The 23,611-nt window shown below is 40.9% G+C and overlaps 1 protein-coding gene across 1 annotated transcript; it reads right to left on the bottom strand.

Annotated features, from left to right (window-relative positions):
- Positions 1-711: 711 nt before the first annotated feature.
- Positions 712-21,920, bottom strand: LOC131458414 (ATP-binding cassette sub-family G member 4-like). Its single transcript, XM_058627508.1, has 15 exons — positions 21,298-21,920; positions 19,101-19,338; positions 12,715-12,832; positions 11,748-11,880; positions 11,608-11,658; positions 9,034-9,179; positions 8,825-8,948; positions 6,383-6,497; positions 6,163-6,296; positions 5,413-5,511; positions 5,116-5,284; positions 4,936-5,036; positions 4,703-4,861; positions 4,136-4,254; positions 712-4,038 (listed from the first exon to the last, which is right to left on the bottom strand). Exons 2-15 carry the CDS (start codon positions 19,327-19,329, stop codon positions 3,813-3,815), a joined length of 1,923 nt encoding a protein of 640 aa, XP_058483491.1. The 5' UTR covers positions 19,330-19,338; positions 21,298-21,920; the 3' UTR covers positions 712-3,812.
- Between the last annotated feature and the right edge of the window lie 1,691 nt (positions 21,921-23,611).

A 23,611-nucleotide genomic window follows, 5' to 3' on the forward strand; every position in this document is an offset into this window, starting at 1 on the left:
CGCCTACTGCCCTATGTCAGCTGAGACACAGCACCCCCCGCAACCCTCCGGTGGAGGATAAAGCGGTAGATAATGGATGGATGTGTCTAAAGTCATTTTTAAAGAATTTTTTTCAGTTAAATCAGTGAGATGCTGCTGCACTGTGTTTACCTGCAACTGCCCCTGCAGTCATCAAGTATGGCAGTAATGTTGACATGTCTCTTTTTTTACCTTCTCTCCATAACATTTGATTTATGCCATCCAGAATAATATAGCCAAAAATATAGCTATCAAAGTTAGAGATATTTGCTTCTAAATACATAACAATAACAACAGCAATAGCCAATGTGTTGTTGGATATTTTAGAAACCTCCATAATGATACTTTCAATTAGCTCCATTCACACAAAGAGTGAACAGAAAGTGATTATGTTGCATGTAGTTCAAGAATCAATCATTGAACCCCCTGTGCACTGGATAGAATGGACAAACTGCCATGGACAAAATATTCAGTGCTCTTATACTTTCGTTGCTTTATTACAGAGAAAGAATAGGGCCACATGTGAATACGTTTGAAAAAAAGTCCAGAATTATTACTTCAATCTCAGCATCTGTCCTTTTTTATTTTTTGTTTTGTTTTGTTTTCAAAAAATCACATGTGGCCCAAATACACACAATGCAGTTATATGTGAATAATGTCAACTAAAGAGTTAGTACCTCTCTGAGCCAGGGCAAAGGTTATAAATAATCTTTATTATAATCCTAAGAACACCGTTCAGTATACAGAACTTGCATTTTTTTGAGTAGAGAAACCTTACATTTAATTGTAATGATAAACAAATAAATCAAACAACAAAATACATTTAAAGAGCAATCTGCATTTAACATCCTTGAATTACCAAAAACTTTTCGATCAGACAAGTAGCTTTCTGTAGAGGGACCACCTGTATATTAGCATTTATCATGCACTAGAGTTGTGTAGCTAATGACATGAGAAAAACAGTGACATGATAAATAAAACTATCAAAGAAAGTGATCTGATTTTTATTGTCTACTGCTTTATCCTCCACATGAGGGTCATGAGGGGAGTTGGAGCCAATTCCAGCTGACTTGACCCTGGACAAACAACCATTCAATGTCACACTCATACCTTCAGTGTCCGACTAACCTCTGCATGTTTTTGGACTGTGAGAGGAAACTGGACACGCACACATGGGGAGAACACACTCCACATAGAAAGGCCCACGGCTGAACTGGGATTCTAACAGGCAACCTTCTCACTCTAATTTAGTATACTGGAGCTGAACTATATCTGTCAGCAACTACAGGGGACACTGGAAAATATAGCTCGCAAAAAATAAACAAATCAAGAGGATTGAAAATCCAAACACCAGGTATTTGGAAACATTGTGGTTGTATTTTCAGAGCGGTTTCTTTGGTCAGATAATTAATGAGAACACTGTATGACATCATCTCACGGAAGTGAGCCGATTCGTTCACATCTTGCAGCACAGAAAGGATGATTTGTTTTCTTCTTTGGTACCACAGGTCTTACGACCCAAGGCAGACTCTTTTCCAGACACGTTTGTGAATCCAACACTAATCATCCCAGCTTTGTTACTGTTTCATTTCTGTAGTTGAATGTCTTTTTTCTTATCAATTTCCCCTTCTTCTTCTTTTTTTTTTGACAAAATCATTCCTGCAGGTCTGCTACAAGTTCATGGCTTCTGATATAATCTGAAAATAAAAAAAATATCTGTGTGGGCAGTTGCCCATGCTTCAACAACAAGAACCTATTATCTTTGTGTTCCAAAAATAAATGTGTGACTTTAAAGCACCCTGAACCCAGTGTACTACGAAACTGCTGTCAACCCTCTAGTATTAGCTCGTTAAAACATCCACCAAATTTTGTCTCTTGCTGAACATATAAGTGACAAAGACAGACCTGAAGTTAAAAGATAAAAAACAATCAGATTGCAGCATCACATCTTCATTCATAAAGTAGTCAAAAATACATTTAGATGGTTATTGTACATGATAAAACAACAAAAAAAACTCTCTTTTTCTGTAAAACACATATTGCCACAGTATCGGTGTACAGGTAACAAATTAATATCACCATCAATAGTCATCAAATGTTGACTATTGCTAATAATGATAGAATCCAAACCTGCAACACCATGGTCAGTGATTATTGATCTGCTCTCTGATCCAGCTGCTCCCGAAAGAGATCACCAATCTTGTTCAGCTACATAATGATACATTTGGTTGACTGTTCTTCTTTCTTTCTTTCTTTCTTTCTTCTCAAACATCATCTTGGATGAGGAAAATAAAATATTCTGCACACAAATTGAATATCTCATAAATGTAAAGTGAACATGCAACATTCAGTTGCAGTTTTCCTGTTATACTTTCAAGCAGCACTCATCACAAACAGGTAAAAAAAAAGAATCGAAATGAAATACCAGTAAATTAAAAGTCGTTAACATACATTGAAAAGTGCAAATGTAAATTTGTTTACAGCATAACATATTCACTGTACAATCATCGGTTATATTATCACATCATTATATGCATTATAATAAGGGTTACTAAGTAGCATAGTTTGGGTAAGAAATATTTCATAGCAAGTCTATTGGTAAATCTTGCATTGCCCTGTTACAAAGACAGGCTCTTCTAAACATTGCTAAAGTGTGTGTGTGTGTGTGTGTGTGTGGGGGGGGGGGGGGGGGGTTAGGTGTATGTGCAACAATGAAGCAGAGTAAACTCAAATTATTCTAGTTCAGAGGCACAAAATCTGCATTTCAAGTATCTAGCATTGTTTTTGGACAACAAACATCTGTCAGACATCAGCAAAGCAGAGAGAAAGAGAAGCGGAGGAACAGCGATCTTTCCATACATAATTCAGGGATGAGGCAGCTAAAGAGTGAGATGAGGGGAAACAAGCAGTTCAAAGAATTGTGTCAAAAGAGCAACACTAAATACCATTTTTTTTTTCAACAATAGAAGCTATATTGTTTCGCCATTCTCTCTCAGTAAGCTGTATGATGTAGAAAGACTCTGCAGCAGTCATGCTTATTTCACATTTTGCCTTCATTTAAGTAAATGTTTCCACAGTAATGGGAGAAACCCATGTGTTATAATACATACAGAGCAAAGTAAGGAATCCGAGGCCTGGTTTCAAGGTGTATCCGGATCATTTACACTGTTGGATGTATTTCCCAACAGGTCTAAATGTCTAAATGACCACTCTCATTAGTGGGGCAGGAGGTTGGTGAAAATGACCACACTTGAGGAAGACAGAGAAGAAAGTATTTCGCTGGCAGTCAGTCTGTTGTAAGATTGTATTCCATGAAGAAAAGCCACCATGTTCAGTGTCTTGAAAAGATGATCCTTAGATGAGACGGAAGGAACACAAAAACAGCTGGAACTGAAAGTGGCCTCTTTTCTGAACACTTTCAGCTGGCACTTTCCTGGTTCTACCAAATAAATATGAATCCAAATTTCTCAGTTCAATTAAACATGCTTTCTGACACTTTGCTGAGCATTCTTGTGTATGTTGGATACACATACTATTATGGGATGGGATATCATGGACACCAAATGTAACTGTCTTTATTTTCCCTTTTTGTTGAATAGCAAACCTAAAATAAAGATAATAACCTGTACAGTTAATGCGACACAGCTTCTGGATGACTGCATGTGTTGGATTTCTGTACATCTTTGTACATGAATGGTACGTAGACACAGAGAAATAGAGACTACCTGTTTTCTTGCTGTCTCATACTGCCAGGATATGTATGAGTGTCTGAATCCGTCAGTTGTCTCTGGATGTTAACGCTCTGATTTCACTTTGTAGCGCAGCACCAGGTAAGTAGCCAGTCTGAGGACCAGGAAGAAAACTCCCAACACCATGAAATCCACATAGAGCTTAGCATCCTCCACATCCAGCAGCTGTAGAACCTCTTCAGGCTTTTGGAACTTACACACCGAGCCTGGACACTCCAGCTCTGAACGGTTCATCCCATAGATCGACAGTATCACCCCTTCAAAGCCATACCTGGGAGTAGACACAGAATGGATTTAAAGAGCATAAACATAGAAAACTGTAGAATTTGTAGTGGTTACATTCTTACAAATATGACAGCTGACAGTACCTGACATAGGAGATATAAGAGCTCCACTGTAGGTATTTGGGAATGGTGTCAAAGTTGACAAAGAAACCAGAGAAGAGGAGCACGGGTATAGCTGTGACTGGACCCACAAACGTTGCCACCTGTGGGACAAATAAATACAATTGATTAAAATGTCTGGCTCAGTGTAATGTCTAGGAAACATTTACAAGAGGTACTGTATACAGACAGCCTGACAGAATTTCGATCTCAATTGAGATTAAATGTCTGGAAACGGTGTATTAATCTCCCAGATACCAGAGAACCTAGAGAAAACACACGGGGAGAACATGCAAACTCCAAACAAAAAGTACCAAATGTACCACAAAAAAGAACCATACAAAAATGGGATGCAAACCGGCAATCTTCTTGCTGTGAGGCAAAAGAGCTAGCCAAATGCGCCCTCTGAGGAGCAAGTTAAGTTAAGGTTTTGTGATTAGTTGATTTTTAGGAGATTCTGAAGTTGGCCAAATCAGCATCCTTGCAAGATCTAAATGTAATTGCTGGCAGGCTGAGCTAGGCTCACCCAGGCAAGTATACAGATGCACCAACCTGCAGAGATGTTGATGCTGCCCCAATAAGGAGACCCAGGGACTGGGCTACCAAGGCTGTGGACGTGGACAAGGCCATGAAGAGCAGGTAGCGACCCGCCTCTGGTGGCTGTCCAGTCATCCAGTACACTATACTACAGTACATGATTGGACAAATCACCTAAGGAGGAGATAGTCATTAATCTATTGTGTCATTTGTCCAGACCAGTGAGCATTAAATCACTAAAGTGCTACCTGGAACGGTATGTCAGCCATGGTTTTGGCCAGGTAATAGGCCTTCAGGCTATACCAGTAGTTGAGATGCTCCCTTAAAAACACAGACATCTCCAGAGGAACTGTGGCACAGCAACATTAACTTATTATCATATTAACACAGCAACCACAAAATCATCAATATTAATGGCAGAGACTTACAGGTTAGGACAGTGGGCATCAGGGCAGCAAACATTAGGAAGAGCATGGAGAAAAAGAGGAAACCAGTGTTGTTGAAGACCTTGCTGGCATCATTTCCAATTTTCAGATAAAGCAAGCCAATGAGCACGCCAATGCACAGATGGGACATGACCCGGAGGTGGGTCAGAACCTAAAAAACCCCAAGAAGAAACAAACAAACAGTCAAATGCAAAAAAATGTACACACAAAAACATCAGGAGTTTAACATCATTTCTGAGTTCATAAAATGTGACCATTAATAATTTGTTGAATGGTTACCGTATCCCTGCATATTGTAATGAAGGTTCTTTTAAAGAGGATGCAGAACTGTGTGAATGTACTGGTTGCAAAACTACGTTTCTCCAGGGTTCCTGTGTCCTGTAGGGAACAAAGACAAAAACCGCACCATTATCTTGTCATTTGTGTGATATGCTGAGCACACACACCCGCCAACACACACACAAACATACAATGTGACTCCCATCATGACAGTGATTTTCCAGTACCCCAACATCCCGTAATTTATCAAATTCTTGTAGGTATCTTACTGTGACATTTATTAACATATTTAGTCCATATTAAATAACTAAAAACTGAATTTATACCTCACATTTGGCCAGCTTAGATATTTAGATTGTACTTAACATTTCTAATGATGATTTAGACTGAGGAACGTCATGTAGTGCAACCTGAGAAATTATTATTCCATGCCATAATAATGAATTGGACAGAGAGTACCGCCATCTCATGAGAGTGCCAGTATACAAAATAGTCAAATGAAGACGTACTGCTCACTTCAAGCACTGATTGCGACACATCTGCTTATCTGACTTGAAGATATGTAAAGTGGTATCGGGTGCAGCAGTGTCGGAGTCGTTTTATGAATACAAATATGAGTAGTCTAGGGCAGCATCAGACCCAATACCCAATACTGGTATTGGTATCAGTGCATCCTTAATCCTAAATTCAGTGGTTGTTTGGCTTGGACCTCAGTGTGTCGTGCAAGCTGAAGGGGGCAGTGTGACTTACACTGTGACACTGGGAAGGACAGGAAGAATCACTTTTTGAGTTCTTCTTTCCCTCTTCGGAGCACAGTCCACCCTGGACGGCCTCAAACAGCACTGGATTCAGGTCTCCATACTCCCCTGATGCCACCTCGATGACTGAGAACAAAGAGGTCGAGCTAGCCAGAACAACAAACACACTGAAAAACATACTCAGCATACACATAGGGAGATGTCTGACTTACTGAAATCAGCCGGATTATGATACGTCGGGCAGTGGAGGCTCAGGTTCTTCAGATAAGGGATGAGGTAAGGGACTGTGCCCTTGTATATGCACTGACCCTGACTGAGGATGTACAGCTGGAGGAGAAGGAACACAGTTACAGGGCAATCAACATATTTTCCAACACACTGACTCCCTGAATAATATATGAAGAGAGAAACAACAGACTTGGATATTCACTACTGAATTGCTTGTGAGCTGGGTAAACATAACCATGCTCATGTAGAGGTGTGCAGTTACAACACCAGGATGCTAGGGGGAGCTTGTTGCTCTGACTGAGCACTGAAAAGGAACTTCCTGCACGTTAGCACACCGATCCTAAAGAAAACAACTCCCGGCAGATCTAAATAATTGATATGGGCATGTTGGAGACTCATGCACCACATTCCATTCACTGCCGTCCAGGCCCCGACAGGCTGGCATCCGTTATACGCACACCCGTGATGACCCAAGGATGATATTGTACATGCTTTCCAACTCTCTATATGCAACGTTAATGGAGATTGAAGCTCTGTTTGACACATACGATCTCTGTTGACCTGTGTGATGCTTCCCTCTGGCAGCGGGCACTGTCCCACAGTTAATACTGCACATGCACATGCAAGTGATTGGCTTTGAGCAGGGGAACTGAGCTGTAAAAACAGCACTGCAGCCTCGCCGCCGGGCCTGGATGTGCCAGTGCATAATATTTACATTTTACTGATGTGTGTTTGAGTTAGGGCTGTTGGACCGTCAGATATAATTTGAATATTAAAGAAAATCAATAATAATCGCATGTTGTAATTACTGTTCAAATGTATTTTTTTTTTTTAATACACATGTTAAAACGTGGCGATTCAAGCCTGGACATCTTTCCTCTGCCTATCCACGTGTGAAAAACAAAATGCTTTGGTCACAAATGACCGTTGCAGAACAATAAAGTTTTCTGAATCACAACAATCTCACTTTCAGTCAGAATCACAGCATTAATACATCCACGGAGATCACCACTCCTGTCCATCTGAAAAGCCATGTCTGGAAAGTTTTTGGCTTTCCTTCAACAACAACAATCTGCAGAGTATGCAACGTCGAAATGAAATAGCACCCGACAACAGGCAACATTAGGGGACACCTGCCAACACTGCACCCTGGCAAACAAATGTGGTGTACCTCAGGAGTCTGTTTTAGGGTACATCCTATTTTCTTTGTACATGCCGCCTCTGGGATCTTCAATCTTGTCATTGTTTTTCTGACGATGTGCAAATGTATCGGGCACTTAAATGGGGTAACAGGGACTCTCTTCAGCCCATACTGGATTGCATACATGAGGTCAGAACATGGATGACTCTAAACTTTCTTCACTTAAATGTAAATGAAACAGAGTGTACCTTGGCTTTCCATTTGGCAGTGCTTTCAAATTCAACAAACAAATCTTGGCTGTTGTTAAGTCAAGCTTTTTTCAACTAAGGCTCATCTTAGGCTGCTTTTACAAGTGCCAAAATCCTGACTAAAAACCGTGGGTGATCAGGCCTTTTCTGTAGCTGCCCCTAAACTTTGGAATGATTTACCCATGGAAATTAATTTGCCCCCACCATTGCACCATTGAACATTTTGAATCACTTCTAAAGACCCACGTCTTCTCCTTGGCCTTCAGTTCAGGATAAAAATAGTCAACCCAGACCCTTCTATGTAGTTTTTACGATTTTATTATGTCACTCTTTTACTGTTTTACTTTTAGTTTTATTGATTTTAGGTTTTATACCTATACCTTTAAATATGTAAAGCACTTTGGTCAACCTTGGTTGTTTTTTAAATGTGCTCTAGAAATAAAGTGGACTTGACCTGACATATACCGGGCTCCTGATAGAGGTGATGTACCAGAAGAGGAAGTAGTTTTATATACTTATGTTTATTTGTTCAAAGACTTGTTTGACTATTGGTGACAAGCATTTAAACAGGCAGCTAATACTGTAAATGATTTGAAAGAAAAGTTTTGTGGAAGCATCAACATTGTTTAAAGGACGCTTCTATCAGTTCTCAGAAAGCAACGTGACAGGGGTTTGAAATAAATAATTTCCTTTTCCTTGTGAGAGAGTGATTTTTGTTGGTGTTATAAAAATGATAAGTCCTATTTAAATTTAAATTTACCACTGTATCACTGAAATATATTTAAGTGTATTATTTTGTGTTTAAGATGGGTCTGGGGTAGGGGTGTCTAAAGTGTATAAAGTGGGTAGGTACTACTTAATTCATGGCTTAGAATTTAGCACACCACCCCCTGTGGTTGATTTAAGTTCAATTTAAGGTCAAAGTTCCCCTACTATGTGGGTGCATATTCTCCCGCTACACCAACTTGTCATATCCTGGTCTGAGCAACAACTAATGGTAGTCTAGATGTTTCCAGCATTAAGAGTACTCAAGTTACCTTATCAAACATCTCAAAGAGCTTGGCACTGGGCTGATGAATGGTGCAGATGATTGTCCGTCCGCCTTGAGCCAGAGACTTCATGAGAGAAACCACCTGGAAGCAGGACGCGCTGTCCAGACCACTGAGACGGGAATCAAAGTTAGTCTGAGATCACTGTGTGTTGATGACACAGATCATACATATATCAAAAATAAATGCCATCCTACCTGGTGGGCTCATCAAAGAACATGACAGGAGGATTGTTGACCAGCTCCTGGGCGATGGCGAGTCTTTTACACTGACCCCCAGAAAGACAGTTGGTGCGTGTCTGAGCACACTCCTGAAGACCCAGTGCAGTCAGGATCTCATCCACCTGAGACACACACACACACATGAATGTTGGTATATGATGATGCACATTTATGACAACAGGAGTGGGTACTATATGCATATATGACCAGCAGCCCATGGCCTAGTGCAGGGCTATTCAAATTCAGAAAAATAAAAGGTTTATAGCAATTTTAGCAAATATATTGCATTGGAATACATCAGTGACATCATTTGACTGTGTTGAAATGATGATAATAGGCCTATAACCTTATTTTTAAAAAAAAAAAAGTTTCTGGATGCAAGGGCGTCGGCTTGCATATGGACGGTGGGGACATGTCCCCAGTAATATTTGGAGAATGCCAGTTTGTCCCTACTTACATTAGAGACAGGGCAATGTGTACGTCTGCGGCAATGCTGTGAGATTAAAGTGAGCGGATTTTATGAGCGTCAGTGAACGCATCACAGCCGAGCAGAAATATCGCTGAGTCACAGAGCAGACGCTAGAGAGAGAGAGAGAGAGTGTGGGTGATTTGCTGTTCAGCCACAGCGCTAAGGTTTTAGGGCCAGACCTAAAGCATCCTCACCAAACATACGCCCTTGCCTGGAGGGTCTTCCCTCGCTCCTCACTGCCTTCGGCAAGTGAGGAGCGAGGGCAGTGCCTCTGTAAGTTAATGCACTCTGTAATCATGACACAAATGCAGTCATGATTACACTTCAACTTTGCGTCGCTTTAGCATGGCGACCAACATCGCAATACACTTTGGTGAGCATCTCTGACCTGTCCTGCCAATGAAGAGTGAGTGACTCTTGTTGCAGTCAATCACAGCGCAGTACCATATTGCATGTGTAGCATGACGTACAGACGTACCCAAATCAGATGAGAGCCGCTGAGACTTAGTTGCTCTTATTAAAATACCCCAGATGTGAGTTTTATCATAACGTCAGCTTCATTTAGTTTGCGGGCCGTAGGAAAATTAAAAAGGGCCATATCTGGCCTGTGGGCTGCTAATTGTGTATAATTTGGGACAGACTAAAACCTTATTTAAGTCACTTACACTGTTACTAAACACTTAGTTAGAGGTGGTGCTGCACCTGGGCTTTAATCTAAAAACACATTTATCTATTCAAAGAAATGTAGTTTTTTAGTTTTTTTCCCAAATTGTTGGGACAACTGGATCATACTTTTACACAGTGGCAAAAAATTGGTCTTGCTAGTTGTAATGACTTTTACATAAAGAGGGTTTTTAGCAGCTTTACTTACTACACCAAATCGAAGTTATCTAAGACATATCCAGACTAAGCACGCAATGTGTAGCCCTCCCTCCTTCCCCCAGTGTTTTTTTGTGTGTTTTAAATGTATTAATTGCATTCCTTTTTTTTTAGGTATTTATTCAAATACAAATACAACATTTGTATGTTGTATTTATCTTTAATAAAAATATTATTTTAAAAAAACAACAACCCAGAAACTCATTCATCAAAAGGACACAGAACAATGTGGTTTATGCTGTGCAGTGTAACGAGGATTGTCCTGACACTCTACATTGGAGAAACTTAACAACCACTCCCTAAACACATGGCATAGCACATAAGAGCTCATCTGGCCAGGACTCAGCTGTCCACTTAAATGTGAAGGAAAAGGGAAACTGCATTCAAGAGGAGGAGTGAAAGAAGCCATCGATGTTCAACTGGAGAAAACATCTCTCAATGGAGGAGGTGGCTTATGATTCCAACTATCATTCTCCTTGAGCACTCCAAACTGCGTCTCTCAGGAGACCCGATAACAACCCTCATTCACACCTTGACTGAGGTGAAACTAATAATTCAAAACTGGGTCAAGGGGATGAATGCCCTTGATTGAACAACTCTCCAGACAGGTTTCCAGAGGCTAAATATAGTTAAATAAAGTTAGTCAGAACTGAAAAAGCCTCTTTGATGAGAGGTGAACATCTTCAAACTTAAAGGAATACTTCACCGATTTGCATTTAGCTTTATATTACTAGAATAGTGGTAGTATTTTTGAAAAATCAGGGGAAACTGAGGTTGGGAAGCCCAATTTTTCTACCCCTATTCTAGTAATACAAAGCTAAATGCAAATCGGTGAAGTATTCCTTTAACTCAAGCTACAGTTAACTAGTGAAGATGAAAACATATTGTTTAGTTTCCTAACTTACTCGAATACAAAGTGAAACCACATACTTAATTTAATCGTGTTACTCACTAACTCACAAATCCACATAGCCAAATACATATATAAGCCGTCCTTTGTTTTCTCCAGGATAATAAAAGTATTCTGATTCTGATTCTGATTCATTTTGAAAATGAAAACCAATTTATTAAAATAACTGTACACTCCACAAACAGCAAAAAATAGTCCTAATCCGGAATGTGTTTTCTCAAACTAAAATCTTTGTGAGATAGTCATTAATTTGTAATATTATGTATAATAGGGTCTAAATATTCATACTTACAAGTTCATTTTTGACCTGCACGCTCTCATTCAGTTTCAGATTTGCAGAAACCTAAAAGACAGACAGAAGTCAATGTGTTATTACTTAATAGTAGGTTTAAATAAGTGGTTAAACCAGGTTGCTGGGAGTGATGACTTCACCATCATGGCCTCCCTTGTTGTGAGGTGTGGCAGCAACATGTCATCCTGCATGATGTAGCAGGACATCTTCCTGAAGGTCCGCAGATCCCTTGGTCTCCCATTTACTAGGATCTGACCCTTCATGCCCGTCTCCCTGTTTCCAAACACAAAACAAAATATTACAAAAACTCATGCAGGAGAAGAATTGAGCTGCATATTCACAAACACTGCAGATTGAAAAACACAAACAAAAAGATAGATAAGACAAAATGACATAGACAAATGCAACGTGAGAAATGCGCTGCAAAAGAAAAATGATCTGCAGAAAGCCAAGTGCTTAAAAACAGCTTATGTCCGATTAAAAGATCTCTGGAACATACAGATATGCTGATCTGAGGGTTTTCATTTTGAAAACCGGATGTCGATGTCCTTAAAAATCAGCTTGACTGCACTATGTTAAAATTCAGCCTTAGATCGTTTGACTACAGAGAAAGTGTCGGATAGCTTGACCGGTCGGAAAACCTTAATAAAGGTTTTTTAATAACGTAAGAATTAAGTAGTCTCCGAGTATCTTAACGGCTGGTCATTGAGCTGCGTGACAACAAGCGCTCCCACAGACACGCAACACTTCTGTTATTGAATATGCTTGTGTTTTCGTTCCTGCTCATGTTCTGGGATTTGTGTGTGTTTTCGCTCCTGCTTGTGTTTTGCATTGTTTTGTTCTTGCAGTGTGTTTCTGGGTCTTGCATGCGTTTTGGCTTTCTGCATTTTTCTTTTGCAGCGCGTTTCTGACGTTGTGGTTTTGAATCCGCAGCGTTTGTGAATACGCAGCTCGTTTCTCCTTCTGCATGTGTTTTGGCTCATTGCAGTGTGTTTGCCCCCTGTCGGCCACCGTAATCATCTGGTTAAATATAGTAAAGAAAGGAAGCTGGTCCAGGATTTGTACGGAGTCTGGTGAACTTAACAACATGCCCCAATGCAATCTTACCTGTAACCTGCCAAAATATTCATCAGAGTGGATTTCCCTGCTCCAGAGGGCCCCATGATGCCAATCAGCTCTCTGCTGTTGAATCTTCCCGACAGACACTTGAGGAGGGCTTTGTAACCTGACAAAGGGGGAAATATTCAGTTTGGTTAAGTTGTAATTATTGTAATTAATAACGATTTCATTTTTACTGTGTTAATGGGGGCAGCACTGTGTCCTCTCTCTCTGGAGTTTGCATGCTCTCCTTGTGTCTGTGTGTGTTTTCTCTAGGAGAAATAGTGCAAATGTGCTACCAAATCATTTTAATAGCTGGCTAACAAAAAAGCCCAATAAAAATAGCAATCCTGGAAATACAAATTCAGACAAAGATAAAGTAAAAGCTTTTATCAGTGTCTGGGAAAAAGATGCCTTGTCTGATTGAAGAAATGGAGCACTACTCAGTGTCTCCTGCTCTACCGAAGCTTTAGTGTTGTATCTCTGTCTGATGAGTAAATCTAAACGTAAAAAGTAATTCCAAAAATAAGCTGTGAAGAATATAAATAAAAAAAAAAAACCTACAGAGAACTGGTGGGTGTGCAGCTAATGTTACAGACAGATTTTAAGATCATGACGCCATCAGTGGCGCCAGCACAGAAACCACAGGTATTACTTCTCTGCAGTGGTTTTAAAGATATTAGTGTGGCCTGCTAATGTAGATGTCTGAGATTTTTCATCATACATGGCTCTCAAGGCTGAGTGTAATAGTAAAACAACAGTTTTTGAAGGGACAATGATTTTAAAGGCTTCCAGATATTGGTTATTGTCACCCGGTTTGCCTAACCCATCTCTCCATTGTCTGCAGGGACACTTCCGCCTGTCTTGAGCCACATAAACCTCAGCTCTATGTATAAACCAGTCTTACCTGCCGGTGCTACACCAGACAGCTCCACTCAGACAGCAGAGCAGCCCCGCTCGGCCATGTGCTGCATACTGATGATCTAACCCACTGCTGTAGATCATGCATAGCAATGATCTTATCTGTATGAGGCTGCTGGCACATCATGATCACTCAATCTCATGGGAGCGTGCGTGTATTTCTCCTCACTGTCCACTCCTGACACGACAGAGGCTTTAACAGCATGACATCGTGACGTGTTTCCACTCCAATCTTAGGTCATCTCAAAGTGATTGCTAGACACATTATGTGTCACGGTTGAGATCATCACATGCTTCAAACACTGATGCTAATGACACAGAAATACATTATTTTCATTCACCATAGTGATCACCAGAGTTGTTTAGACCGATGTAATGCATTTTTCAATTTGGAGCTATACAACAACAATGAATTTGTTTTGATAGAATCAATATTCATTTTCCTACACAATGCAATTAGTTAAATTAGAGATTAATTTCTACTACTGCCTCACAGCAAGTCACCAGTTCAGTTTCCGGGGCCTCCGGTTTCCTCCCTCAGTCCAAAAACAAGCAGAGTGACCATAGATGTGAGTGTGAGAGTGAATGGACTGTGACCTGTCCAGGGTGTACCCTGCTTTTTGCCCTATGTCAGCTGGAAATGACTCCTGCTCCTCCTGTGGAGGGTAAAACAGTAGACAGTGAGTGAGTGATTCTAATTTCAAAGGAGGTGTTTTGAACACTCCACCGTCATACAGTATTCTTGTGTGCGTTTCTGAAAACACTGTGTTCAGGTTGTCCCATACATGACGTGTGTGTCATAACGACTTCACAAGTTTCTTGTCTGAACAGAATAGAAAGAATAAACACAGCACAGTTTTCTAAAAAAAAACTAAAAAAAACACCAAAATCAAATGACAATATTGCACCATGGGTATGAATCTTATGTAGGTTAAATTGTCGTTTTCTGCGGTTTATTGTCCAAAATTGGTAAATGGTCTCTATTTATATAGTGCTTTTCTAGTCTTGATGACCACTTCATCCATTCACACCCATCCATTGACACATCACCCATCTTTCATTCTTGCTGAAATTCAATCATATGCTGCCGGCACAGCCATCAGGAGCAACATGGGGTGAAGTGTCTTGCCCAAGGACACATCGGCATGTAGACTGACAGAGCTGGGAAGCAAACCCATAACCCTTGGCCCAATGGCGTTGGGTCAAGTGGCATGTCACACCCTGGACGAGATGATGACGATAAAAGTGATGATGATAATTGTCATTATGATATAAATGTTTGAAGTGGTCCTGATCTATATCATCTGGTGACCCAGCCGTTTTACTATTAAAGGAATACTTCACCAATTTGCATTTAGCTTTGCGTTACTAGAATAGTGGTAATATTTTTGAATAATTGTGCTTTGCCCCGCTCAATTTTCCCTGACTCACACAATTGAGCACCATATAATAAAACGTGAGTAAAGTCTGTAACGTATTTGCCAACTAATTCCTTTTGGGATTTGTCTGCTACGCAACTGGCACTCTGTCTGCTTCACTGTCTGTAAGAAGGGGGTGTGGCCTATGGCTGTGCCTCACAGGGAAGTGAGCACACTGCATTCTGGGAATTGTACTCAACCCAATGCCTGATTGTGAAAAATGCAAAAGAGGTGGGCTGAGAGTTCTGAGCAGCAAGATGTGACACAGAGGTGCAGCTGTGCAGAAAGAAAAAAGGGGGAAGATTAGACAAGAGAGTGGACTATATGATTAAAATACAATTCCCATCTTGAAGTCAAAGTGATGTTTTAAAGAAACACCGTTAGAGATGTATTTTCAGTGTTCAATGAAATATACAGTTTATTTTTAGAATTGATTAATCAGTCGATTATTTTCTGATTTTCTGATGATTTATAATATACTTGTTTGTTTAAATTATGACAGCCCCGGGCCAGCTCAAAATGTGTGTCAGCCCACTGGGCAACTGCACGATACGCCCGCGGGCCTGTCCAGGCCTGCACACAGGTCACGGTTCGGTACGGACCTCGGTGTGGGGGTCACGGTTCGGTACGGGTTAGGTACAATGGTAAAAAGCAACAAAGAGTCACACATGTATAAGACTACCTTTTTTTTAATTTATTTTGAACAGACAACAATTGACTGCAAAAGTAAAAACCACCTCCTGTTATAAAAGTCAAAAATAGAATAAATGTTTCCAGCGACGAACCATCGCCGGCTTCTTCTTCTGATCCTTCCGTCCCATCTTCTTCTGATGTCCTGAACAACACAGGCAGGTAAAACAAGACGATCGCCTAGCCGAGTCCCTCGCTGGATCCACTCCACGAAGTGACGGTAAGCTGTTCGGCGATATTACTGTCTACAAAACAATGAGCACAACGTCAGCGATGTAAAGTATTTGTGCTTACTGGAGCATTGAATTAAATCAACTATAAAGATGCTAACGTTAGCTCAGCTGGCATTACATGAACTTGGTGGTAAGAATAAATATTACAATACAAAACAAAACACTTACTTTATACTCAGACGTTCGTTTCTCCCAGCAGGCTTTGGCCTTGTGTCTCAAGGATCCATCAATGGTGCTCTGTTACACATACTGCCGTTTCCTCGGCTGATTTCTTCATTTCTTCATCCTCACCGACAGCCAGGTCCTTTCCCACGACAGCAGCCACCACCAGCCAGCTCAGGCTCCTTACACTGACTGAGGTTTTGCCCCTCCACAGCCACACTCCTGTATCATATTGACTACTACTACATCCTACTGTTGTCGTTCTCAGTTTACTCTGCAGAAGAGCCTGTTAGCGTAACTGGTAGTGTTTACATTATGGGAATGAGGTTTCGTCCCCCTATGGGCGGGTCTAACACATGCAGAACTAGCAGCGTAGTTTCCAGCCCTGGACCAAGAAATGCCCTCCGATGACGCAAAATGACTGAAGATATTTCTCGACTCAGGGAAAGGAAGCACGATTATTCAAAAATACTACCGCTATTCTAGTAATACAAAACTTAATGCAAATCGATGAAGTATTCCTTTAAAGCCCACATAGACCGGAAGCTCCACTTAACGCTGCGTTTGTGTGTGTATCTGCGTCATTACCTCGTTTATGAAACCCTAAAGTTTCAGAACAACAGTTCAGCCACTGCTGAGAAAATACGGTTTTATTGTTTTCCTGGGCTCTGCGAAGCAGATCGGCACTTCCGTAATTTGATGTCGTCATCAGAAATCCTCACCACTCCTCTCACCACCGTAGCGCCTCCTGGTGCTGCACTAGTCCGGCGACATCCAGTTGCGTACATTCAACCGCAGAAGAAGAGGAACTACTCTCGTTGTAGCTGCTGAGATGCAGAGCATCCACCGTGCCAGAGGGGGAGCTGTGTATCTGAGAGCTGGCCTATCTATTACGTCACTTCCAGGTACCTGGCCAATCACAGGACAGTGGGAAAGCTCTCGTTGGCTGGCCAATCACAACACAGTCCACATTCTGGGGGTGTGGTTTTGGTCTGAAACAGTGCGGCTGACGAGAGTGTCAGTGAGGAGATATTTTGATCGGCTCGTTTGCAGCGATTAGGAGGTTTTTAACCGTGAAAACAAGTAAATATATGTAAGTAGACTTTTCTCATTTATCTGGGATTTTGAAAAACCTTTCTACCGAAATTATGTAGAACACAACACTCAAAGCGGAAAAGGTAGGTACATGCTGATTGGACAGACACACTGACTGTCTTTTAACTGGAAGAAAAGCGCTGGTTTCACATAGAAGGATGCAAACTGCAGTTTCCTCTTGTTAAGTGGCTAAATTGTTTCTTGTGTCTCTGCACAGAGCCATGTTTTCATCAAAAATGGGCCTCATTCAACCACACTACAAAAAGGGTGTAATATGACTGCACTTATTTTCTTCCTAACAAACACGAATCCTCAACACAGGTGAGGGAAACTTAATTGCAGTAAATAAATACTGAAATGCAGATCTGAATTCACCCAGAGACATGTAAACATTTCCCCGCCTTCCCTCTCTTCCTGCTCTTCCTCTTTCATCATCAGGCTAGTGTTTCACCAGTTATCTCCCTTGGGAGGAAAAAATTCTCAACATAAAAGTGGTTCACAGCAGCTTCATCCTAACAAGGATAAATGGCTGCTCTCTCTCCACCAACAGCCTGCTATAAAAAATGCAGTCAGAGGGCAGCACGTACATCATCTAACCTTCCTAAGAACAACTCTACATTTACTGCATTTACAGTATCTCCAGGTTCATTTACGGTCAGAGTGGAATCAGACACAATGCCCATGACTCATAGCTGGTGTGTCAGTGAGTCAAAGATAAAAACACATTAAATTAGCCCCGACATCACATATTTTAGGCCTTTTTGCTCTTATATACTACTCCTACAGGAACCACGTGAAGTAATGTTTTTTAGGTAAGCAAAACGGACAAAACAACAGAACTATGGCGTGAATGTTGATGTGAGAATCACCCCTAAGCACAGCTTGTTGTGTTAAATGAGACAAAAACACCAAGTCCCTCAGAATAATGTCCAGCCTTTGTCAGATCTAAGCAAAGATTAAAGTTAGGCGTGGCTTGTTATGGAGCTAATTGGTGTGTCAGAAATGGGTTACAAGGGGCAGGATGTATATGAGAGGAGGTTCAAGGAGATCAAATAATGAGTAAAATGGCAGAGAAGATGTCACTTAATTAGTAAAAGCTGATACACTTCCTGCTCACACATCATCAGCCTGATGGCCTGAGGCACGCATCCACCAGAGAGGTTGAGTTTAATGGGACTACTAAAGCAAAGCATGCGCATCAATGTCCAAACAAGCTTCACTCCCTTTGTCTCCGTGATGAACGGATACTCTCCATACATGTAGGTTTGACAGCGGAACAACAAACAACAACAAACGCTCCTCTGCCGTGCTTTCATAATGCACATCAATATCACACAAGCCTGAAAATAACAACCTGCAATGCATCGAGCACGGTCTCTACTAAGAATAACATGCAAATAATGTCAATAAAGGATTCCTCTGACGTTCCCTATACCCAGCCCACTAAATGCTTGGGGCAACTACAAATTTACAGACGAATGTTAAACAGACGAGCAGAGATGACCAAAGGTTGGAGAATCATCCTTAACAATGGTGTTGTATTTAAACGCTGTCCTTATTTCAAGAGTGGATCAATTGTGGGCCTAACTCACAGCCACCGCCTATAGTCAAGTGTAAATAATTTACAATGTCTAAACTCTGCTGAGCAAAGCAAAGCTTAAAGGAAAACTATAGCTGTGTGTGTGTGTGTGTGTGTGTAAGGACTGGCTTGGGCCACACATGTCAGAAGTATAGAGCCAGTCAGGAGGAAAAAAGATCAGTCACAGAGGCTTTTAAATGCCTCGGCTGACATTTCTGGTCTCTAGATATTGATCATCATGAGTGGTGCATGTTTGTTCATTCATCACAGTTACTATGTGAACTGAGCTTCCAGTACCTCTCCTCCTCCACCAGTGACCCTCGCGGATGGTGTAGGAGACCTCGTTGAACTCCAGGTCCACAGCAGAACGACGGGGGAGGTGGGAGAAGCGCTGAGCGTCAGTGATGTGGTTTTCCACTTTCTTCAGGTGGGTGAGCAGTGGCGCCTCCTGTGGGGCTCCACTGTGAAGTTTGGTCTCTTCCATGGGGATACTGACGGAGCCTGGCTCCAGTGTCTTCTCAGCCATACTCAAAGGCTGCAAAGGAGGACACACGTGTAAAACACATCATCTTCTTTGATTTGCAGCAAAACCTTGAGTGGAATTGTTTGAATGAAAGCTCAATTAAACAAATGCATTCAATGATCTGAAACTTCAAAGTCAACATCAAAATTCCAAGTTTTGTTTTTAACATAAATCATGTGAAAATGTGACATAAATCGATGCAACAGACTGTTCATTTAATCTTCAGTTAATCATTAAAAATAAATACAATAGCATAAAAGGTTGCGGCTAAATTTCTTAAGTCAAGTCCTACAAAGCACTTTTAAAGTGCTTTCACACTATAAAACAAATACTTGTGGGTAAATATTCAATTTCTACCAATACACCCTCCTTAATAAGAACTTTATTAAAGTATTTAAGATCATATCATATATTGTAGCATGTTGGCGGTTTGTGGGTGGAGTTTCCCAGACTGCTTTGCACATGCTGCAATTTAGTTGTATTTCAGTTTGTTATAGGTGGCCTATGCAGATTGTTTTTTTTACAATCTCTGTTATAATGGATGCATGTTCTCATCAAGTCAGTTATCTAAGAATGCTGATGTACATGCACATCTGAAATGGGCATTTAAGTCTTTTAAGTAAGTAAAACAGGTACACGGACACAATGACAAACAACACCTACATTCAAAAGTCTGTCTTTGCTTGTTCCACTTACAACTCATCTTCAGCCATCGCCCACAAATCTGTGACCAGTTGAGGCTTTAGATTTTATTTTATATTGTTTGTGACACTATCTATGGTTAAGCAGTGAATATAACACAGCCACTTGCTACTATTACTGATAACATTAATATTATCCTCATCCATCCTTCATTCATAGCTTGTCCTTATCACTAATTGTGATGATGATAATTGTAATCAATATTACTGATTTGTGAAATGCACCTGGTATTTTCTTCTTTCCTTTCTTTGTAAATATGATGTTTTGTCTGTTATCTGCTGAACTTGTTTCTGTACATATGACACCTACTGCACATCTGTCCATCATGGGAGAGGGATCCCTCCCATTTTTTCAAGGGTTTTTGTAGAGTTTTCCTGACTTGATGTGAGGGTCTAAGGACAAGAAGTTGTCACTTGCTGTACAGACTGTAAAGCCCTCCGAGGCAAATTGTCTTAGTATAAATAAAATAGAATTGAATAGTCTGACAGGTCACTGTATGGAGCTGATATGAAACTAAAAATAACAAAAATACAAACACACTGTGTGCAAACATCCTCCACTGCCATTCAATGCTGTGTAGTAGTGCTAATATTACTCTACGGCAACTGTCTACTATATATGACCTATATGTATCATAACATATGACAAGTGAGGGATATTGACCATGGTCATTAGTGAATGTCCATAAGCAGACTGCATTTGAGCACCATAAAACCTAGACTTTCATGGCCTCCATGTTGTGTGCCATGTGTGGCTCCATAGCCAGGATGAGAGTGCACACAGCAAAGTTTCCAAAAGAAGTGATAAAACCTGCTTAGAAAGTGTATCTGAATTAGGGCTGGGCAATATGGAAAAAAAATGTAATCATTATATACTTTTTATATATCACTGTATTAATCAAATCAATATTTATGTTCTATTTTCAAGAAAAGTATATATATATATATATATATATATATATATATATATATATATATCTTATATCGATATATCTATATCGACATGATATAGATATAATATATTGTCCAGCTGTAATTTTACAGTATACTTCCAAAGAGGCTCCAGCACCTGTTACCAACACCACACTGATGAAGAGGATGAAAACAGGGTCTAAGCTGAGGAAGGACAGAAGAATAAGTGGAGAGGTGACTTCTCTCAGGTGGATGAGTCACACATCATGAAACTGATGGCATCTTAAACATGTCCTTCTTACACTGAGTTGCATTGCGCGCGCGCACACACACACACACACACACACACTGAACATACTTATTATTGCGTGTAGAAATAAGTAGGTGGGCAGCTCAGTCCCGGTGCTCCTCTTTGGGTGTGAGCAGCAGATGATCCTCTGCTCCACAGCAACAGGAGAAGCCCACCTCCCCCAAAGACAGTCCCAGCCTCACAAAAACAACGACGGTCACTTGTGCGCCACAGTCGAGCAGAAATCCGGTGCGGTTCTGAAGCGTCTTAAGGCCCGGGCTATGTTCTCCTCCTAGTCAGTATCTCTCGGGGTGCGGCGCTCATTCTCCCGCATCCACTACGGCGACTCCTGAGATGAAAATCATGTCCGGCTTCAAACTGTGACTGCATCCCACCAGTCAGAGCATCGTCAGGGAGACAGGAGGATGCCGGTCATGGTTTCATGTCAGCGATGTCGTGAAAGTCGTAAGTCCGGAATCCGCAGCTAAATACTCACACACATCTGCGTTCACTTGTGAGGATGAAATGACGACGATCGTCTTCAGCTGCTGACATGTGGCGGAAAACAAATACAGAGCTGCGGATGATTCAACAGCAGCAGCATCATCACAATAATCACCATGAGCAGCAGCAGCAGTTATCCTCTACCGGTTCGTGTGTGTGTGTGTGCGCGCGCGCGCGCGTGTGTGTGTGGCGGTCTGGGATGCTCTATCTACAGGGCGTTGTTGCTGGAGAAAAATACATCGACTGTTTGGATTTCGATTGTTTTTTCCTAATCCTCAGCTGAATAGAAATTAAGAAAAACAATTATAAAGAACATAAAATAAGTGAAATATATATATAGAATATATAGAACACTTATACTTGATCAAATCAACATATCACACTGAAACATGTTAATATTATTTTTTCTGTACAAGTAGTCATATAAATGTTGTGACAATATAACGGTTCATCTATCTATCTATCTATCTATCTATCTATCTATCTATCTTGCCTGTCTGTCTGACTGTCTGTCTGCCTGTCTGAGTCTCCATCGTGGTAAACAGGATTTACCACCCGCCCCCCACTCTGCCTGTCTGTCTGTCTGCCTCTTTAAAGGCCGCACCTGCGCAGCTGCCTGGTGCTGATGCTGCAGTGCTCGGGTTATTTTCGGTAAAGCAGCCGGGGTTACTCGCGTTCAAACGGCTCCTACATGTCTTACATCACACCTGAGAGGAAATCGAGACAAGGATCAGCCAATTACACACCTGCTTCTTCATCAGAACCATTTCAAACGAGTTCCCATGAGCTGTTGCAACAGAGCAGCACTATATCACACACGCGCACACGCACACACACACGGTTATAGTGCAGCACGAGGCAGGACAGTGTCCAAGTTCATTCATTCCTCTCTGTAATGCCATTGCAGTCAGAAAAAAACCCCAAATATTGTAAATAACTTTTCATACACATAAAGACCTCCACTTAGAAGCACATATCATATTGAAACATGAAAAATAATTAAAAAAAAACATAAATACATTTATGTTATTATCAAAATTTAACCAGTCTAAAATGAGATAGAAATAAGATTAATCAATGAGAATAAATAAAGAAATAAGGGTTTACAAAGTCAAAACCAGTCACAACCAGTCACTATTTGAATAGTTAAGCTGATTTGTATATGATGAAGTCCACATATTGTTTGTTCTATCACTTTTACTGTCAGACGTTTGCCACAATAAAATGTGTTGCAGTGTTGTTATTATTTAATGTGATTGCCGTGACTGTTACATCGAGACAGTGAGGTACTGCTTTGATCTGTTGGGCTTGGTCTTGATAACCGAATGTATGTAACACTAAAGTCACATGACCTTTCCTCCCCTCTTCATTCATCTAAAAACATGAAACTGTAGTAGAGAGTGTAGAGTACATTTGTGAGAAAACAGTGCAAGAATAACATATCATTAATCATTTAAATGACGGAGAGTTCATCAGAGAGAGCGATAACAGTGGTGGTCTGACACACTGGTGAGAAAAGAGCAAATACTTGCAAGAACTTGTAGTTTCTCTCCTGTGTGGAGTTAGTGACAACATCAGCGACGGTGTCCTGGGACTGTGGTGTGGTTAGGCTCTGTGTAAGTGCTGAGCTGCTGTGTTATTACAGCACACACCAGAGGGAAGAGCTCAGACAACATGAGCCAGCACAACTTCTCTCCTCTCTAAGGCCTTTCTTCTCTTGCTCCCACATGGAGCTCTAACAGACAAAGGTGAGAGTAGTATCCAGCAATGCCCTAATGTGTGTGTGTGTGTGTGTGTCGTGTAAAGCATCACCATAATGGCATTTAAACAAGCAGGTCCAGCATCTGTTCCTGTTAGAGTGTCTGTTTTTTACACTGAA

This window comes from Solea solea, chromosome 4, assembly GCF_958295425.1.
Source record: "Solea solea chromosome 4, fSolSol10.1, whole genome shotgun sequence".
Taxonomy (NCBI): domain Eukaryota; kingdom Metazoa; phylum Chordata; class Actinopteri; order Pleuronectiformes; family Soleidae; genus Solea; species Solea solea.